Source organism: Sorex fumeus, unplaced genomic scaffold, assembly GCF_029834395.1.
Source record: "Sorex fumeus unplaced genomic scaffold, SorFum_2.1 ptg000003l, whole genome shotgun sequence".
NCBI classification, from domain to species: Eukaryota; Metazoa; Chordata; class Mammalia; order Eulipotyphla; family Soricidae; genus Sorex; species Sorex fumeus.
Genome location: NW_026606060.1, coordinates 19,064,204 through 19,078,670, shown reverse-complemented (window position 1 = coordinate 19,078,670; position 14,467 = coordinate 19,064,204). Strand labels below are relative to the sequence as shown.

The window sequence follows — 14,467 nt, the reverse complement described above, 5'->3', positions numbered from 1 at the left end:
TGTGCACCAATCAAAGTTGAGCACCAAATGTTTCTTTCACCATCATCATAGCAGGTCACATGGATGGCTCAGGCTCCTAAGAGCAGAAGTAGTGAAACATTCACCAACTTGACCCTAAGGCTATGAATAGCTGTGTTTTGTATTGATGATCATGTTCAAAGTAAGTATTTATTTTTGGTTTGTGAGTCATACCCGCAGTGCTCAGCAGTGCCTATGGGCTGTCGGGAATGAACTCAGGTCAGCCACATGCAAGGCAGGTGCTCTGCTGGCTATACTATCTCTTTGGCTCTTCAAAGTAAATTATTTTCAAGTCACACACAAGTAAAAATTATTATGTGAATTGAGTGCTAACAAACCAGGTTCTAGTCAAGGCCATGTTTAGTACATGCTTGGAAGAATAGTTGATCTGCAGCTTCACTCAGCAGTGCTCAGGGGATCGCTGAGTACAAGCGATCAAACCCGGGCTCCTGTATGCAGAGCATGTACTCCAGCCAGTAGAATTGTCCTCTGGCCCCCAAAGCAGGTATTTTTTTGTGAATAAAGTGACTGACTGAGACACAAAAGGTAAGAAATGGAAAGTCCAACTAGCCATGCCTTTTCGTCTAAGTCTGCTTTTCTTTTGGACACATTATGCTGATGAGAAAAGTAAAAAACAATCCGTGCCAACACTGAAGAAAACATTGACCAGAGGAAGTTCCAGACACATAAGGAAGGATAGTTTCATGAGCAAAACACAGGTTTGCACACAGAGACCCATGGTTCCATCCCTGAATCACATTGAGTACCGCCTAGAATAACGCCCGACCACATCTGGGTGTGGCCCAAAAACAAAAAATGAAAAAAAAAATAAGCCCAATGAAGGATGTTCTTCCTTCCAACCTCGCCTTTTCTCTGGAATAATGTTACTCCATTATGCAGATGATATAAACAATCCTTGTCAAAGCTAAATGAAATGACAGCATTTAATGATCTGCTTTTGTTTTTCAACTATTCATTCCTGATAAGTAATGACTTACTACATTTGGAATTTCTCATTGGAAACTTGGTACAACATTCTCCAGATATATATAAGACAGACATCAGAGAGTCAAATTAGAGAACCTCTACTGACCAGGTTTGGTGTCTTCCGAGGTCCACATACAAAGGTTTGTAGTGATATTTGTCTGTTGTACTCACCAGGCTTCCTGGGCTCTCCCAGCCCTTAGGAGGAGGACAACTATACAGTTGAGAGGGTTGGCGGGCCAATCAGGAGTCTGTTTGGCATCTTGGCTCTCGTATGTAGCTTTGATGTCAGCACCACAGTCAGCGAATGCCACCTGAAGCTGAGAGACGGAGGATTAGCTGAACTGCCAAACTCGCTTGCTTCATGACTTCATTTCACATGGCCATCATGTGATGTATTTTACTATTTGAGCACATGTGGACAGCACACATGGAAACAAAGAAAATTTAAAAAAAAAAGTGTTCTGCCATCTGTAATCCGATGAACCGAATTTTCCAAATATAATCCAATTACGGGTTTTCATTTTATTTTTATATAGGTTTTTAGGTCATACTCAGTGATAGTCTGTGCTGCTCAAGAAAAGGTTGGGGGACCATACGGGATGCCAGGATACTGAAACCAGGTTGGCCATGTGCAAGACAAATGCTCTACGGAATTACTGTCACTCTGGCCTCAGATTTTCATTTTAGATATTAAAACAAAAATAAGAAAATCCCACAAGCTACTAACATGTCAGAACAGACTAGATATTTCCACGTTGTCTACTTTGAACTAGGACTGAGAATTAACTTTAGAAACAGAATTCTGCTTTAGATACACAATAAACTGGATCTGGTGTCAGAATTCCCCATGAGGCCTGCCACGGTTGTTGGCATTAGTTTATATTGGGCAGTGTGTATCTGAAACTCAGGGATTCGGTCCTACCTCTGGCACATGATGATCCCTTGCCATGAGTGTCAAAATCTCCTCTCTCAGGTCATTGCGATAGGTGTGACCATATTCTTTACAATCTTGAAACAAGTAACAAAATGAGAAAGTAGTCACTGTCATAAACCAAGATCTTCTGGCACAATTTGTTCACTACTAACTGTCACCTATGTTTTTGGGTGGGTGAAACATGCTAATTTGATAAATTTCAGGACTATTCTAGAAGAACAGGATGACTTATGGTTAGAACAGAGAGCAGCAAAGCCAATGCCAGTAGCCTCCTAGTCGTACTCAGTCACTGACTACTTTGGCGAGACTTAAGTTTTGAAGCAGACAGAAATGGACAATAACCATTAAGCTGATGGAAGCAATAAAACATCTTGTGCAGCCCATTTACATACATCACCCAGAGCTGTTTCTCATAAATATTAAGTACCACTGACTGAACTGGTCAGCAGTTCAACATGGCGCACAGCGCCAGCATGGACTCTGGGGTTTGGACACCTACGTTCAGATTTAGGGTGTGCTACATAGCACTCACCTCCCCTTTGTCATGTCACAAGATAGTTCCCAGTTCACTCCTGTCATAAAGGAACTTACGGGGTTATTTTCCAGTATTTTAGCTCATATAATTCAATAGGCAAGATGAGCAAGATATGAGGACTTTGGAGCTAACCTCAACTAATGCCCTCAATTCCGTCAACAATGAAAGTCTGCAGGGCGAGGGATGGAGCTCAGTGACAGAGTGCAGATGTCTCATCTCTTAAATCCTATCCCAAGCTCACAAACTCAAGTAAGTCACAAAAAATCAAAAATTTTATTCCTAACATTGCCAACATGTTTGTTAAAATGAAAGACAAGTATAAGCCAAGACACATAAGCTTAACACTAACCTTTCCATATTTGAGGAATCACTTCTAGCCGATTAGCCACGTCCAGTGCTTGAAGCAGATCTATTATTGCTTGGGAATGAGGAAAGAAGACCTGATTAAGAGAAACAGAAATGTAGTTTGAAAGCAATAATCAGCAACCCCCCACAAATACATCCACAATAAGAGACAAGTTAACAAATGATCTTACTGAAGGTATCAGGTCCTTATACCACTTCAAGGTGACATCGATTTGTTCCATGAGACAAATCAAACTGAAAAATTTAGAACTGCAACAGAGAGAAAGGGTTTGTTTAAAACACTAATAGAGGAACAGGGCATTTGCTTGAGAGGACTCAATCCCTGGCATGATATGATGCCTTAAAAACTGCTGGGAGTGACACTCTCCCTCTACCCTGCCCAGAACAGCCTCCAGCACTGCCGAGTGTGGCCCCAAAATAAAATGGAGGAATAAATACTTACTGCCTTCTTGTGATTTCAAGGTTGCAAATAATTCTGAGTTACATGGCCTATGCTAATTGTGTTTTCTGCTTGCCAATGAAAATCTTACTTTCAACTGATCATTCAGATTGCCTCAGCATACTCTAAGCAGCGTGGGAATAGCATTTTCTTTTTAAAAAGCATGCAATGTGAAGTAAGGATCTAAGCGTGAGCTAACATCACACGTCTGTCTCCCTCAACTCTTGTCTTTTTGGGTTGCAGTATCTTCATCTTTAGAAACAAATGAGACTGTGGTCAGGGAGGAACCCAAAGGTCTGGTAAGGAGGCCATGAGTTCAGCCCTGAGTACTACTGGCCCAAGTAATAACCTTTAATAACAAAATAGGGCCAAGTATTGTCAGGCGCCTTCTCAAACACTGCTGGGGAGACAGCACCCTTCACTAAAGAGGCTATGCTGAAATCGTTAGAGATGTACCCTGCTAAATATCCAAAAATATGTAACACATGAGGGCATAAAAGGAAAGGAAAAGTGGATTCAAAGTGTGTAAGAAAAAGCTTTAAAGAATATACCGGACAGGTCAGCCCGAGGAATCATTCTTACCACTGTTTGATTTTCAAAGTGCCCATTCACTAGGCCAGTGGCAAGCTGCCAGAGTAAAGAAACAGAAGGGCTACGAGAGGTGCCTGCCCCACCTACCATGAGTGCTGAAAGGAAGCCCAGCAGAGATTCCAATATACTTACTAGTAGAAATTACGTCGATTGTCAGATCCAATGAATTTCCAATTTTCTCCAGTGTTTAAAAGGTCATGTATTTGATAAGCAAGCTCCAGATCTTTCAGAGATGAGCACTGAAATTTTGCAAATAGCAAAATAAGCATCACTAAAATCCTTACCCAAATAGTGGCTCATTACATAACAAATAGTAACTCATGGAGTTATTTATACTAATTCGGTGCTAGTACTGGTTAAGAGCAAAGGAGCCATAAAAAACTAAGAAAAGAACAAAACCCATATACTGTGAAATTTAAAACAGAATTCTGATCTGGTGATCACAGACATTTAGAATCCCTTCGACGAGAATGGATTGGGTTGCTCTGCAGGTTCAGCATCGGTGCCCTTGCAAACCCACCCCACAACATCTCTGCAGGAGCAGTGTTCCATGAATCCTAGTCCTGCCCAACTATGCAGCTACTCTTGTCAGCAAGACACAAAATGTGCCCGGGTATGTGTGTTGGGACTAAGAAAAAATCTGGAAAGATACCAACTAGATTATAATGCTGAGGGAATGGGCTATGCTTATGGATTCAGAAACCGCTTGATTTTTTTTCCCCATGAGAAGCATGATAAACTGAAAAACCAACCTTAAAAGCCACTCATCAACCCTAAAATTTACTAACAGGGCCAGAGAGATAGTAAAGATCGAGGTGCTTGTCCAGCTTGCGGTTGACCCTGGTTTGGGTCTCACATATGTTCCCCTGAGCCTGCAGAAGTTATCCCTGAGCAGAACCAGAACTATGCCCTCAGCACAGCTGGGGCCCTGCCCTACCAGGCAAATATAAATACCTTACATGAAGAGAGATATGAAAATAAATATACAATTACAGAATAGGTAAGAAAGGGATGTTAGATGATTTAGCAATTTTAGAAGTCTGAAAGACATGAACAAAATTATGGAATGAAGAATGAGGGAGAATCCTCCTTCCCACATATACAACCCAGCTGTATGAAACAGATATGGATATTGATAGGAAATGGATAAAAGGAGAAAGGAAAATAAAAGCAAAGAAATGATACTTACAGCTTTCATGGCTGACTGAAAAAACATATCTGAAAATCAAGGTTCACAAGAGCCTGGTTACTGTGGTTAAAATGCATTTTGGGGTTAGTAACAACAATAACAGTCCTAGTCATAGAATTAATGTTGTCTAAGAAAAAAACACTAAAGGAATGAAAAACTCAACAGGAAGTGTACTGCAAAGCATCTACCAATAGATCAAATCCTGTCCTCAACACAAGGTGTCTAGTAACTTGCACAGAAAGAAGGTTCTTCCTGCGACTGCATAAGCTATTTTTTGTTTGTTTTGGCAGTACTCAGGGCTTATTCCTGGCTCTATTCTCAGGGATAACTCCTGGCGGGGCTTGTGGGACCATATGGAGTGCCAGAGATGGAACCTGGGTCAGCCAGTGCAAGGCAAGCGCCCTAGCCACTACACAAGTGCTCCGGACTCCATAAGCTATTTCTGTACTTACCGTCATCCACATCCATTGGGGAAAATTTCTTCCCTGTCATTTCTTTTATGATTTCATAGATTATGAGGGATGCACCTTTCGAAGGACTTTCTGCAAAACAAAGCAGATGCGCTTGACCCAGGGCTTGTTTCTGGTGCCAGTGCCCAGACCTAGCACAGAGGTCACTGCCCCATCCTCTATCCCAAGCCCAGGCACACTTTGGGTCAGGATGCAGCTGCTGAGTACACATGCAGTTCACAGGGCAGTGCTCCAAGCCACAAGTCTAGTTCTCGTGCTCCCCAAGCTTCCTGACCCTTCTGGCAAGGCTCTCCCCTGGGGATTCCAAACAAGGTCACAGCTACTATGACAGTGATAGGAAAGGTCTTTCCTCTGCTTCAGTAAATTTAGTAGCTGAAGGGCACTACTGGGATGAAGGCATTTTACACTTGATCCAATAGTCTGCACAGCCGGGCACTACTGTACTGGATAGCACAACACAGCTTTGGAGAGCAAAGGAACTGCAAACTCCTGTGCCTTCTGATCACTTCTAAACATATCAAAGAATTTAGGGATTTGCTTCCCCTCCCAATCAGCTCATTTACACCACACACACACACACACACACACACACACACACACACACACACACACACAAGAGCCAGTGCTCTCATAACATTTTGCTCAGGATGGAAACAACTGGCAAATTATCTATTCTTAATTCATATGCAAAGGTGATCTACTACTAGTCATATGAATTTAAAGGAACTGTTTGTTTTTGAAACTGGTTCAACATGTATCAATGTAACATAATCTCATACATACCATGTTGATAAAACAGCTGAATAAGGTAGTGATACGTTGCAAGCGAGGGTTCTGAAATGACAGGAAGATTAGAAAATTAAAAGAAGAAATGCTGTAAGTTCAACACTGCTCTTTAGAATAGAGGCCCAGTGAACTAAGAACACAGTGACACTAGTACAGAGAGTAAAGATGGGGCTCCTCTTTCCTTTTATAGAGACTCACTGGGTTTAAGTATCAAAATGATCAAATTATATTTAGTTACTGAAATGTCTAACTAATCTATCAGTAATATGACTCTTATCTTCCCCCCCCCCTCCATAACCAGTTCTGTGCTCAGAAGTCACTTCCTGCGGTGCTCAGTGTTAAATCTAGCCATCTGTTTGCAAAACATGTACTCAATCTCTCTGGCCCTAATGTCCATTTCTGAACACCAAAGCAGGACTAACCAGATAGTCCAATGGGGAAAGTCTGGATTTGATACCCACAAGATCCTGAGCACTGCTAGGAGTGATCCTGAGCAGAGTTTGGATAAACCCCTGAGCACAGCAGAGTGTGGACTCCAAAACAAAAATAACAAAATACACAAACACTAAAGCGGACTGAAGATTCTCAAAATAACCTTCGACAAATGAAAGCATATGGCATATGAAGGTATATTTAGATTCAAATTCATAATTATGCTAGAAAACATCACAGGATTTAAAATTAGCTAACTTGGAAGTGAGTAATCTGCCCAGGAACTGAGGTCTATAAAAGTATCGACACCACTAAGAGAACACTATGAGCAGCCTTAGAGAACACAAAGACACATCACACATGAGTAGGTCTGCCAAACAGGAGAAAGATGCAGTCCCAGCACACTCGAGAGAAGCTGCTCTCACCCAGAACCCCTGGCTGGCCTGACCGCGGGCACCCCCTCACCTATCCCGATGGCTTTCATCTCCCGAAAGGTCTGTAAGGCTGGCAATTTTCCAAATGCATAAAATCTTCGGAGACACTTCAGAATGGTATTAAAAGTCTGTAGATTTGGTTTCACATTCTGTGCAGCCATTTGTTTCAGCAGCTCCTGTTTTAATCCACAAAGAGATTAACACCCAGTAGATTAATCTGCTCGATAAGCTAACATTATGTACTGAAAAAGAATGTGGGCTTATATACTGAAAAAAAATATGACTTTACATATAGTGATAGGAAGTTAAATGACTATATTTAAAGGAGGTTATGGAACACTGCTCTTCAATAAAGGCTTGAGAGGAAAAATAAAATAAGTGGCTCAAAGAGGTCTCCCATGCAATGTTGGGTGTACCTCTCCACACACAACTAAGTTTCAATAAAGCAGATTAATAAATGTGTCCCTAACCTATGTTATTCAAAGACACTGCATTTTAGAGAAGGTTCAGCTACCCCTGAGCACTAGCAGGTCTTCAGATGTTCAACACAAGGACAGACTAGAATGGTATTTCCCTTTTTAATTTTCAGGAAAAGTGCAGGGGACCACATCCAGCCACATGCAAGGGCTATTCCTGGTTCTGCACACAGGGATTGCTACTGGCAATGCTGAGAGGAACATTGTGGTTCTGGGGACTGAGCCGCGGTTGGCTGCATAAAAAGCAGGTACATTAAACCATGTTCTATTTCCCTGCCATTTGCAATCAAAGATTTTGCTGTTGGCTGCGGAGCTGCTCAGAGGCCGGTGATATTGGGGGAAGGGACATGTTATTTAAATGACAGAAATGAGAAATTTCTCAGAAAAAAATACAGCTGCCATGACACAGCAATTCTACTTCTTGGTTTCTTTTTCTGTCCCTCTGCCAAGGAGGACAAAATTCCAAAGAGCACATGCACACCATTCTGCACAGCAGCACTTAGCAAGCAGCTAGGATACTGAACCAATCTATGTGTCTGATGACAATGTGGTAGACACACAATGGAATACTACATAGCTGCAAGAAACAATGAAATTATGCAATTGATAGCAACGCGGATGGAACTGGAGAATTTCCTATTAAGTCCGTCAGAAGGACAAACACCAGATGAACTCACTTATCTGTGGTAGACAGAGGAGCAAAATGAGGAAATATAAAACATATAAAAGGGGATACCTAAATTACCCTTCACCCTGGAGTACAGAAATAAGGACAGAGGAGGAAAAAAACTGAGGGCGGGTGGGGGAGCACTTGGTGGAGGAGTGTTTAGCAGGTGGGTAAAAAGAGGCAGATGGAAGGTTAACAGGGTAGGAACCAGGGGCCTCAGCTACATCAGCGGCAGATAGTGTGCCATCTCTACAGATCCAAACCAAAGAGCCGACACTGAAAGCACGAGACCCAGATCACAACAACCAAACCTGAACAGATGCCAGCCAAGGAGGGAGCTCAGGGAACCTGTAAACACTGGGGGTGGCCTGGTGCTGGGACACCATGTGCCAGAAATCCAACTATGAGTAACTGTGAATCACAACACCTCATATGGTCCCTCGAGCCCCCCAGGAGTGATTCCTGCGTGTAAAGCCAGGAGTAACCTCTGGGCACAACCGAGTGTGGCCCCAAAACATCAAACAAAACAACAGGACTGCCAGGACAATAAGCAGATAACCCACAGTGCACTCCGCAGGGCTAGCCAGAGCTGATGCACCAAGCCAGGCCTTCCCACATAAAGGAACTTGTATCTGTTAGAAGACAAAACAAAGGTGAAATACACTTACCAGTACACTATTCCACTTTCCTTCAAATTTTTCATTTGTCAACCACGTTGTTGCTTCGATCAATGCATTGAAAGTGTAAACATCGGCTGAAAGAAGAAGACTTTTGATAAAATTTGGGGTTGATTGATCCTCAATGGTCCTCTCATGCAAAATGTGGTTTGTAAAAACTCTTCTCACATATGTCGATACAACTAGAAAATCTCTCTCTGCATTTCTTTTCTAGTCCTCCTTCATTTACCAATCCCACAGGAAAACAGAAGCAAGAGAGTGACTAAAGCAAGATTCAAGGAGTTCATAGGCTCAAACGAAATAAGAGCAGGAGGGAAGGGAGTTCTCCAGATACACTCACCATGGAGTCTGTTGTTTAATAATTCGGTGTATAAGTCTAATGCCTGTGTATAAGCTCGGTGCTAGAAAAGGGAAAGGTTAAAAGAAAAAGATGAAGCAATCAATAAATGTATGTGTTGAAAAAAAAAACAATCGAAAATCTAATGCTCTAATGCTCTAGGGTTTGAGAAAATAGCTGTAAACAAAACAAGATGCTGATCTTCTAATGTTTCTGACTGGGGCCAACTAAGGCATTAGGTAACATTCTGGGGACATTTTCAGTTGTCACAATTGAGGTAGTGAGGGTCAAGTCTGGTCTGCAGTGGGTCTGGGAGAATCAGAACATTTGATAGGGCGCTGGGAAGCCCCCACAACAAATGACTGGCTTCAAATGTGAATACTTCTCAGGCTAAGAAACCCTGACTTGGCGAAATTGAAAAAAGAAAGTATTCTTTAATTCTTAAAATTAATTCTTTAATTAAGAAAGCATTCAAAAAGAAAAACCAAAAAAAGCCGCCAAAAGTTACCTTCACCATTCCTCGGATCATGGTGCAATAGGAATGTGCATTTTTCTCTGGCATTAGAGCAAAGATTCTTTCAGCATTGTTTTTCGCCCTAGACACAAGCACATAAATGTGAACTGGGGGAAAGCAGACCGAGGGGGGACGACACACACATGGAACATGGCCACTACAATTCACTAGAGTTTACAGTTCCAAGCACTACAGTGTTGGATGTAAACCGTAAGTGTTTTCATCTTCATCAGTGACCTGCCCTTTCTCCTCCTCCCAGAAAAGCTTTCTGTGCTTTTGTGACGATCCCTGAGCCCGAGTTTATCTCTAACTTTTTTTCCCACTGTGCTTTGCCTCTCACTGTCACAATTTCCCAAGTCAGGGCTGGTTACTTATGAGTCAAACTTTCTGGTAACCCTAGTCTTTGCATTTATAGTGAATTACTTGCTTTTCTATTTCCCTTACAGCCTTTCCATATTTTACCACAGAGCAATGTCCTTTGCTTAAACACAGAAAGACCATTAATGTTATGTACTAATACCTGGGAGCTGACCGACTCTGAAATATATCTACTCCTTAGTATCCATCATAATTACTTGACTCAGATTTCGGTTGCCGTAGTTCCTAACACCCCACAAAGAGAGGTCCCGCCATGGGATTGGGATGGATTCGGGGCGAGTGGTGAAGCTAACCCGGCATCAAAATGGGCCACCCCCACACTTTGTGAACTCACAGTACACTAAGTATTTTTTGCATATAATTTCAAATGATTCATGTCGCCAATAATGGGTTGTAGTTATTCTGAAAACGGAAATAACTAAGGCTCACCGACCTTAAGTTGTCCAAAGTTTGTCAGTCAGTGACAGGAGTAGGACTGAAAAGGCATTTTATGAAAACGCCTTTTATACAGGTAAGTACTGAGCCAAGAGCAAAGTCAAGTTTTCCAGAGACAATCGGACTTGAATCTTAGCATCATCCAGCATATATAGGTATTATACCCCAGCAACCATATGCCTAGTGAAAAATAAAGACCACCTGTCATACTTAGTTTCTCTCTCTCAGAATTTAGAACCAGGATCTGAGTGAGAATGGCACTTGAGTCTATGATACTTTCCACTACATGAAACTATAAAAATATACCAAAAATATTTCATTTTTCACTTCAAAGTATATTTCAGATAACAGGAGTTTTCCTTTTTTAGGTACCCAAACACAGTAGTTTTGTCTAGACACTTTTGCTTATGTAAATTGGCAAATAATTAAACGTGGCTCTTTTGTTCAGAAATGATGTCTGGGAAGAAGACAACACAGCATGCTCTGCCTGTAAGAAGCCCACACTGTCCGGAGCATCACACCGTCACCGAACAATACCAGGAGCACTTGCCAACGCCAAGCTGGGGAGCCACAGCACCTACTGTTCTCTCTTCAAAGGCCAAAACAAAACATAGTAACAATTCTTGCTTGCTGGCAAAATCTCTTAATTTAGAACTACATTATTATAGATGCATATATATATATATATATATATATATTTTTTTTTTTTTGCTTGTCTTTGAGTCACACCTGGTGATGCTCAGAGGATGCAGGGGATCAGTATCAGGTCGGGTGCTGTACTCTCTCTCTAGCCCATGGGTCTCTATTTTGTTCTGTTTTAGGGCTTTTTGGAGACTGAACTTGGGTCGACCACATGCAAGGCAAGCACCCTACCTGTGGTACTGTATTTCTGGCCCCCACATGTGTATTCTTAAGCAATTTGAGAATTAGAGCTATCTACTGCCGAGTAGAATTACTAATAAAATTATTATAAAGGCCATAGAGTTAAATGAAGGAAAAGAGAAAACCAAATATGGACAGCTGTTGTTAAGAGGTAAAGAGGTAAAAATCTTCCTTTTTTTTTAATTAGAGTCACTGTGAGATATAGTTACAAAGCTTTCAAGACAGAGTTTCAGTCATAAAATGATTAAACACCCATTCCCAACATCAGTGTACATTTTTCACCAACAATGTCCCCAGTATCTCTCCTGCCCCTCCCCACCACCACACACAAACCCTTCTTAGAGAGGAAGAGATCGTCTGGGAAAAGGATGAAGAAAATACCCCTATAAATGTCAATTACAGCATTTCACCACACTGACAATACTTTAGGTAATACTTAGAACATTATAGGGTCATTACCTTTCTTCTGAGAGATAGGGAACATACCAGGCAGTGGAATAAGCCACAATATGAGCTCTGTAGAACGTACCTCCAAGTCAATTTGTATAACTGATGAACAGGCCTCTTCTTTGGCTTCTCACTATCTTCCTCTGTGGTCTCTTCCTGAAACGAACCAACATCGAAAGAATTAAGCATTTGACAAGGGTGGCTTAAAGGGTGAGAGCACACGCCCGACGAGAGGCTCAGGGAGCAGCAGGACAACACCCAGAGGCGGCAGGGCAGGACAGAGCCAGGAACTGAGACTCTGGCACTCATTTGGCCACATGAACCATCTCCCACCCCAATAACACTCTTTGATACTTTCCCTTACTCATACGAAAAACTTTTTATTAAAATGGAATCATACACTGCGGAGGTCCTTGTTCCTTCAAATATGGTCGCAATCCCATCTGAGGTCATGCAACTAAATATGGGGCTCAAAAAATAACTGACAATAGTAAAAGACTGAATGTACCAACAATAAAAACTTCAATTAGCAAATATGTAATGAATTCAAGCTATTTCTTTTTTTTGGTTTTAGGGGTCACACCTGGCAAGGTTCAGGGTTCAGGGGTTACTCCTGGCTCTGCAATCAAGAATTACTCCTGGTGGTGCTCGGGGGACTATATGGATGTGCCAGGGATCAAACCTGGGTCGGTTGTATGTGGAGCGAGAACCTTATGCGTTATTGTTGCAGCCTCTGAATCCAGGATGCTTTGGGTTGCTCGTGGTGTTGCATTTCTCAGGTAAGAAGAGGTCTCGAGTGGAAAAAGGAAAAGCTCTGTTCTGGCCTACTACCTTGCTTATTCTTTATTTCCATACCAGATCTATATCCCCATTTTTTGTTTTTGCATCTCTTGATACAGCATAAAAATATATATACCTCCTCGTTCATCTCTGATCCAAATGTTTCTTGGGTTCTGCTTCTAGGCTGTATTCAATACCCAGAATTCATTCCCTGCACAGCACCGCCCTACAGCCCCGGTCTAGTTGTGCCCCTGCCTTTGGGGGAGTGGTGGCTGTGGTAGGGGGAATCTGGATCACACCTGGCTGTGCTCAGGGCTTACACTTGACTGTGCTGAGATCTCATTCCAGTACACCATTTCTGGTGGTGTACAGGGAACTAGACGTGGTGCTGGGGATTGACCCCAAGCTGGGGTTGGTCTGGTACAGGGCCTAGTGCCTAAATCTCTGTAGTACCGATTCGCATTTGGTCCACACAGGCAAAACCATCTCGGATTGTTTGGGCCGGCTCTTCTGCTGTTTACAGTGACAGAATCGGAAAACCCCACTCGCCCTGCTTCACTATGATTTGTTTCTGTTTTGGGTGCACACCCAGCAGTGCTCAGTACTCAAGTACTCGGCAACAATAAAAGGCTGAGTGACTTGCAATGCAAGAGTGGAACCCACCAATTTCTATCTGAGCTCTCTTACTGCATGTACCCCAAAGCAAATCTCCATTGCCTTAGCACGGAGCACAAGAAGCACAAGAATCCTCCTTCCCTTTTCTTTTTTCCTGGGGGAGGGTCACAGGGGTTACTCCAGGCTTACGCAGGCAGAAATTACTCCTGGTGGTGCTCAGGGAACCATATGGGATGCCGAGAATCAAACTCGGGTCGGCAGTGTGCAAGGCAAACACCCTACCCGCTGTGCTATCGCTTTAGCCCCTTCCCCTTTTTCTACTAAGAAAAACTTTTAAAAGCCATTACCAACTCTTCTGATTGTTGCTGAAAATGGTGGTAAGCAGAGGGTTCTTGGTCACCATAGTAACACAATAAATCCAAGAGACTATTAGTTGTTTCCAGAGACACAGGAGTTCCTACGGGTAAAGAAAAAAGGCAAGAAACCTTTAAGCTTCAAACAACAAAACCCTCCCAGTTAAAATTCTTCCTTTTTGGTTATTTAGAACCATCATCACCTTATCAAAGGATGAGTGTATACTCCATATTAACTGAAATACTGGAGTGAGGCAGCGAAACAATCCCTACTAACCAGTGTGCTTTGACAAGATTAAAAAACCAAGATGAAGTGTGGTGAAGTCTCACTTACACCCGTAAGAATATTCCAAGTCTGTGCTCACAGAGCTATGCAGTGATTTGGGGAGGGGGGAAGAAGGGTGTGGGGGCAAAAACCCAACAGTGCTTGGTGTAGGGGCAATCAGGACACCTGAGATGCCAAGGGCATGTGATGCCAGGACTAAACCCAGGGCCTGGCACATGCTAGGTAAGTGCCCTAGCATTTGATCCAGTCCCCTCAGCCCTATCTGATGGTTTTCACGAGCATCTCCAATCCAAATCCTCTGCAAATTACTGCCACTTAAGTTTCCCGGTCCAGTTCATTCTTACAAACACAACCAACTATACCACTAGGATGTAGGCCTTGAGATTCTTTTTCTGGAGGGGAAGAGAAGGGGAGTTGGGGCAGGGGGGACACGGACATA

General features: G+C 42.5%; 1 protein-coding gene across 1 annotated transcript in view; it reads right to left on the bottom strand.

The window, feature by feature from the left end:
* PTCD3 (pentatricopeptide repeat domain 3) overlaps nucleotides 1-14,467 on the bottom strand; it is a 29,667-nt gene that overhangs the window by 2,386 nt on the left and 12,814 nt on the right. Inside the window, exons 8-21 of the mRNA XM_056118176.1 lie at nucleotides 13,737-13,846; nucleotides 12,077-12,150; nucleotides 9,847-9,934; nucleotides 9,342-9,402; nucleotides 8,993-9,078; nucleotides 7,213-7,357; nucleotides 6,313-6,363; nucleotides 5,512-5,601; nucleotides 5,060-5,088; nucleotides 4,003-4,109; nucleotides 3,011-3,089; nucleotides 2,824-2,914; nucleotides 1,928-2,013; nucleotides 1,177-1,322 (exon numbers count right to left, since the gene is read on the bottom strand). Coding sequence (XP_055974151.1) covers nucleotides 1,177-1,322; nucleotides 1,928-2,013; nucleotides 2,824-2,914; nucleotides 3,011-3,089; nucleotides 4,003-4,109; nucleotides 5,060-5,088; nucleotides 5,512-5,601; nucleotides 6,313-6,363; nucleotides 7,213-7,357; nucleotides 8,993-9,078; nucleotides 9,342-9,402; nucleotides 9,847-9,934; nucleotides 12,077-12,150; nucleotides 13,737-13,846 — 1,243 coding nt within the window. The remainder of the gene's footprint in view (nucleotides 1-1,176; nucleotides 1,323-1,927; nucleotides 2,014-2,823; nucleotides 2,915-3,010; nucleotides 3,090-4,002; nucleotides 4,110-5,059; nucleotides 5,089-5,511; nucleotides 5,602-6,312; nucleotides 6,364-7,212; nucleotides 7,358-8,992; nucleotides 9,079-9,341; nucleotides 9,403-9,846; nucleotides 9,935-12,076; nucleotides 12,151-13,736; nucleotides 13,847-14,467) is intronic.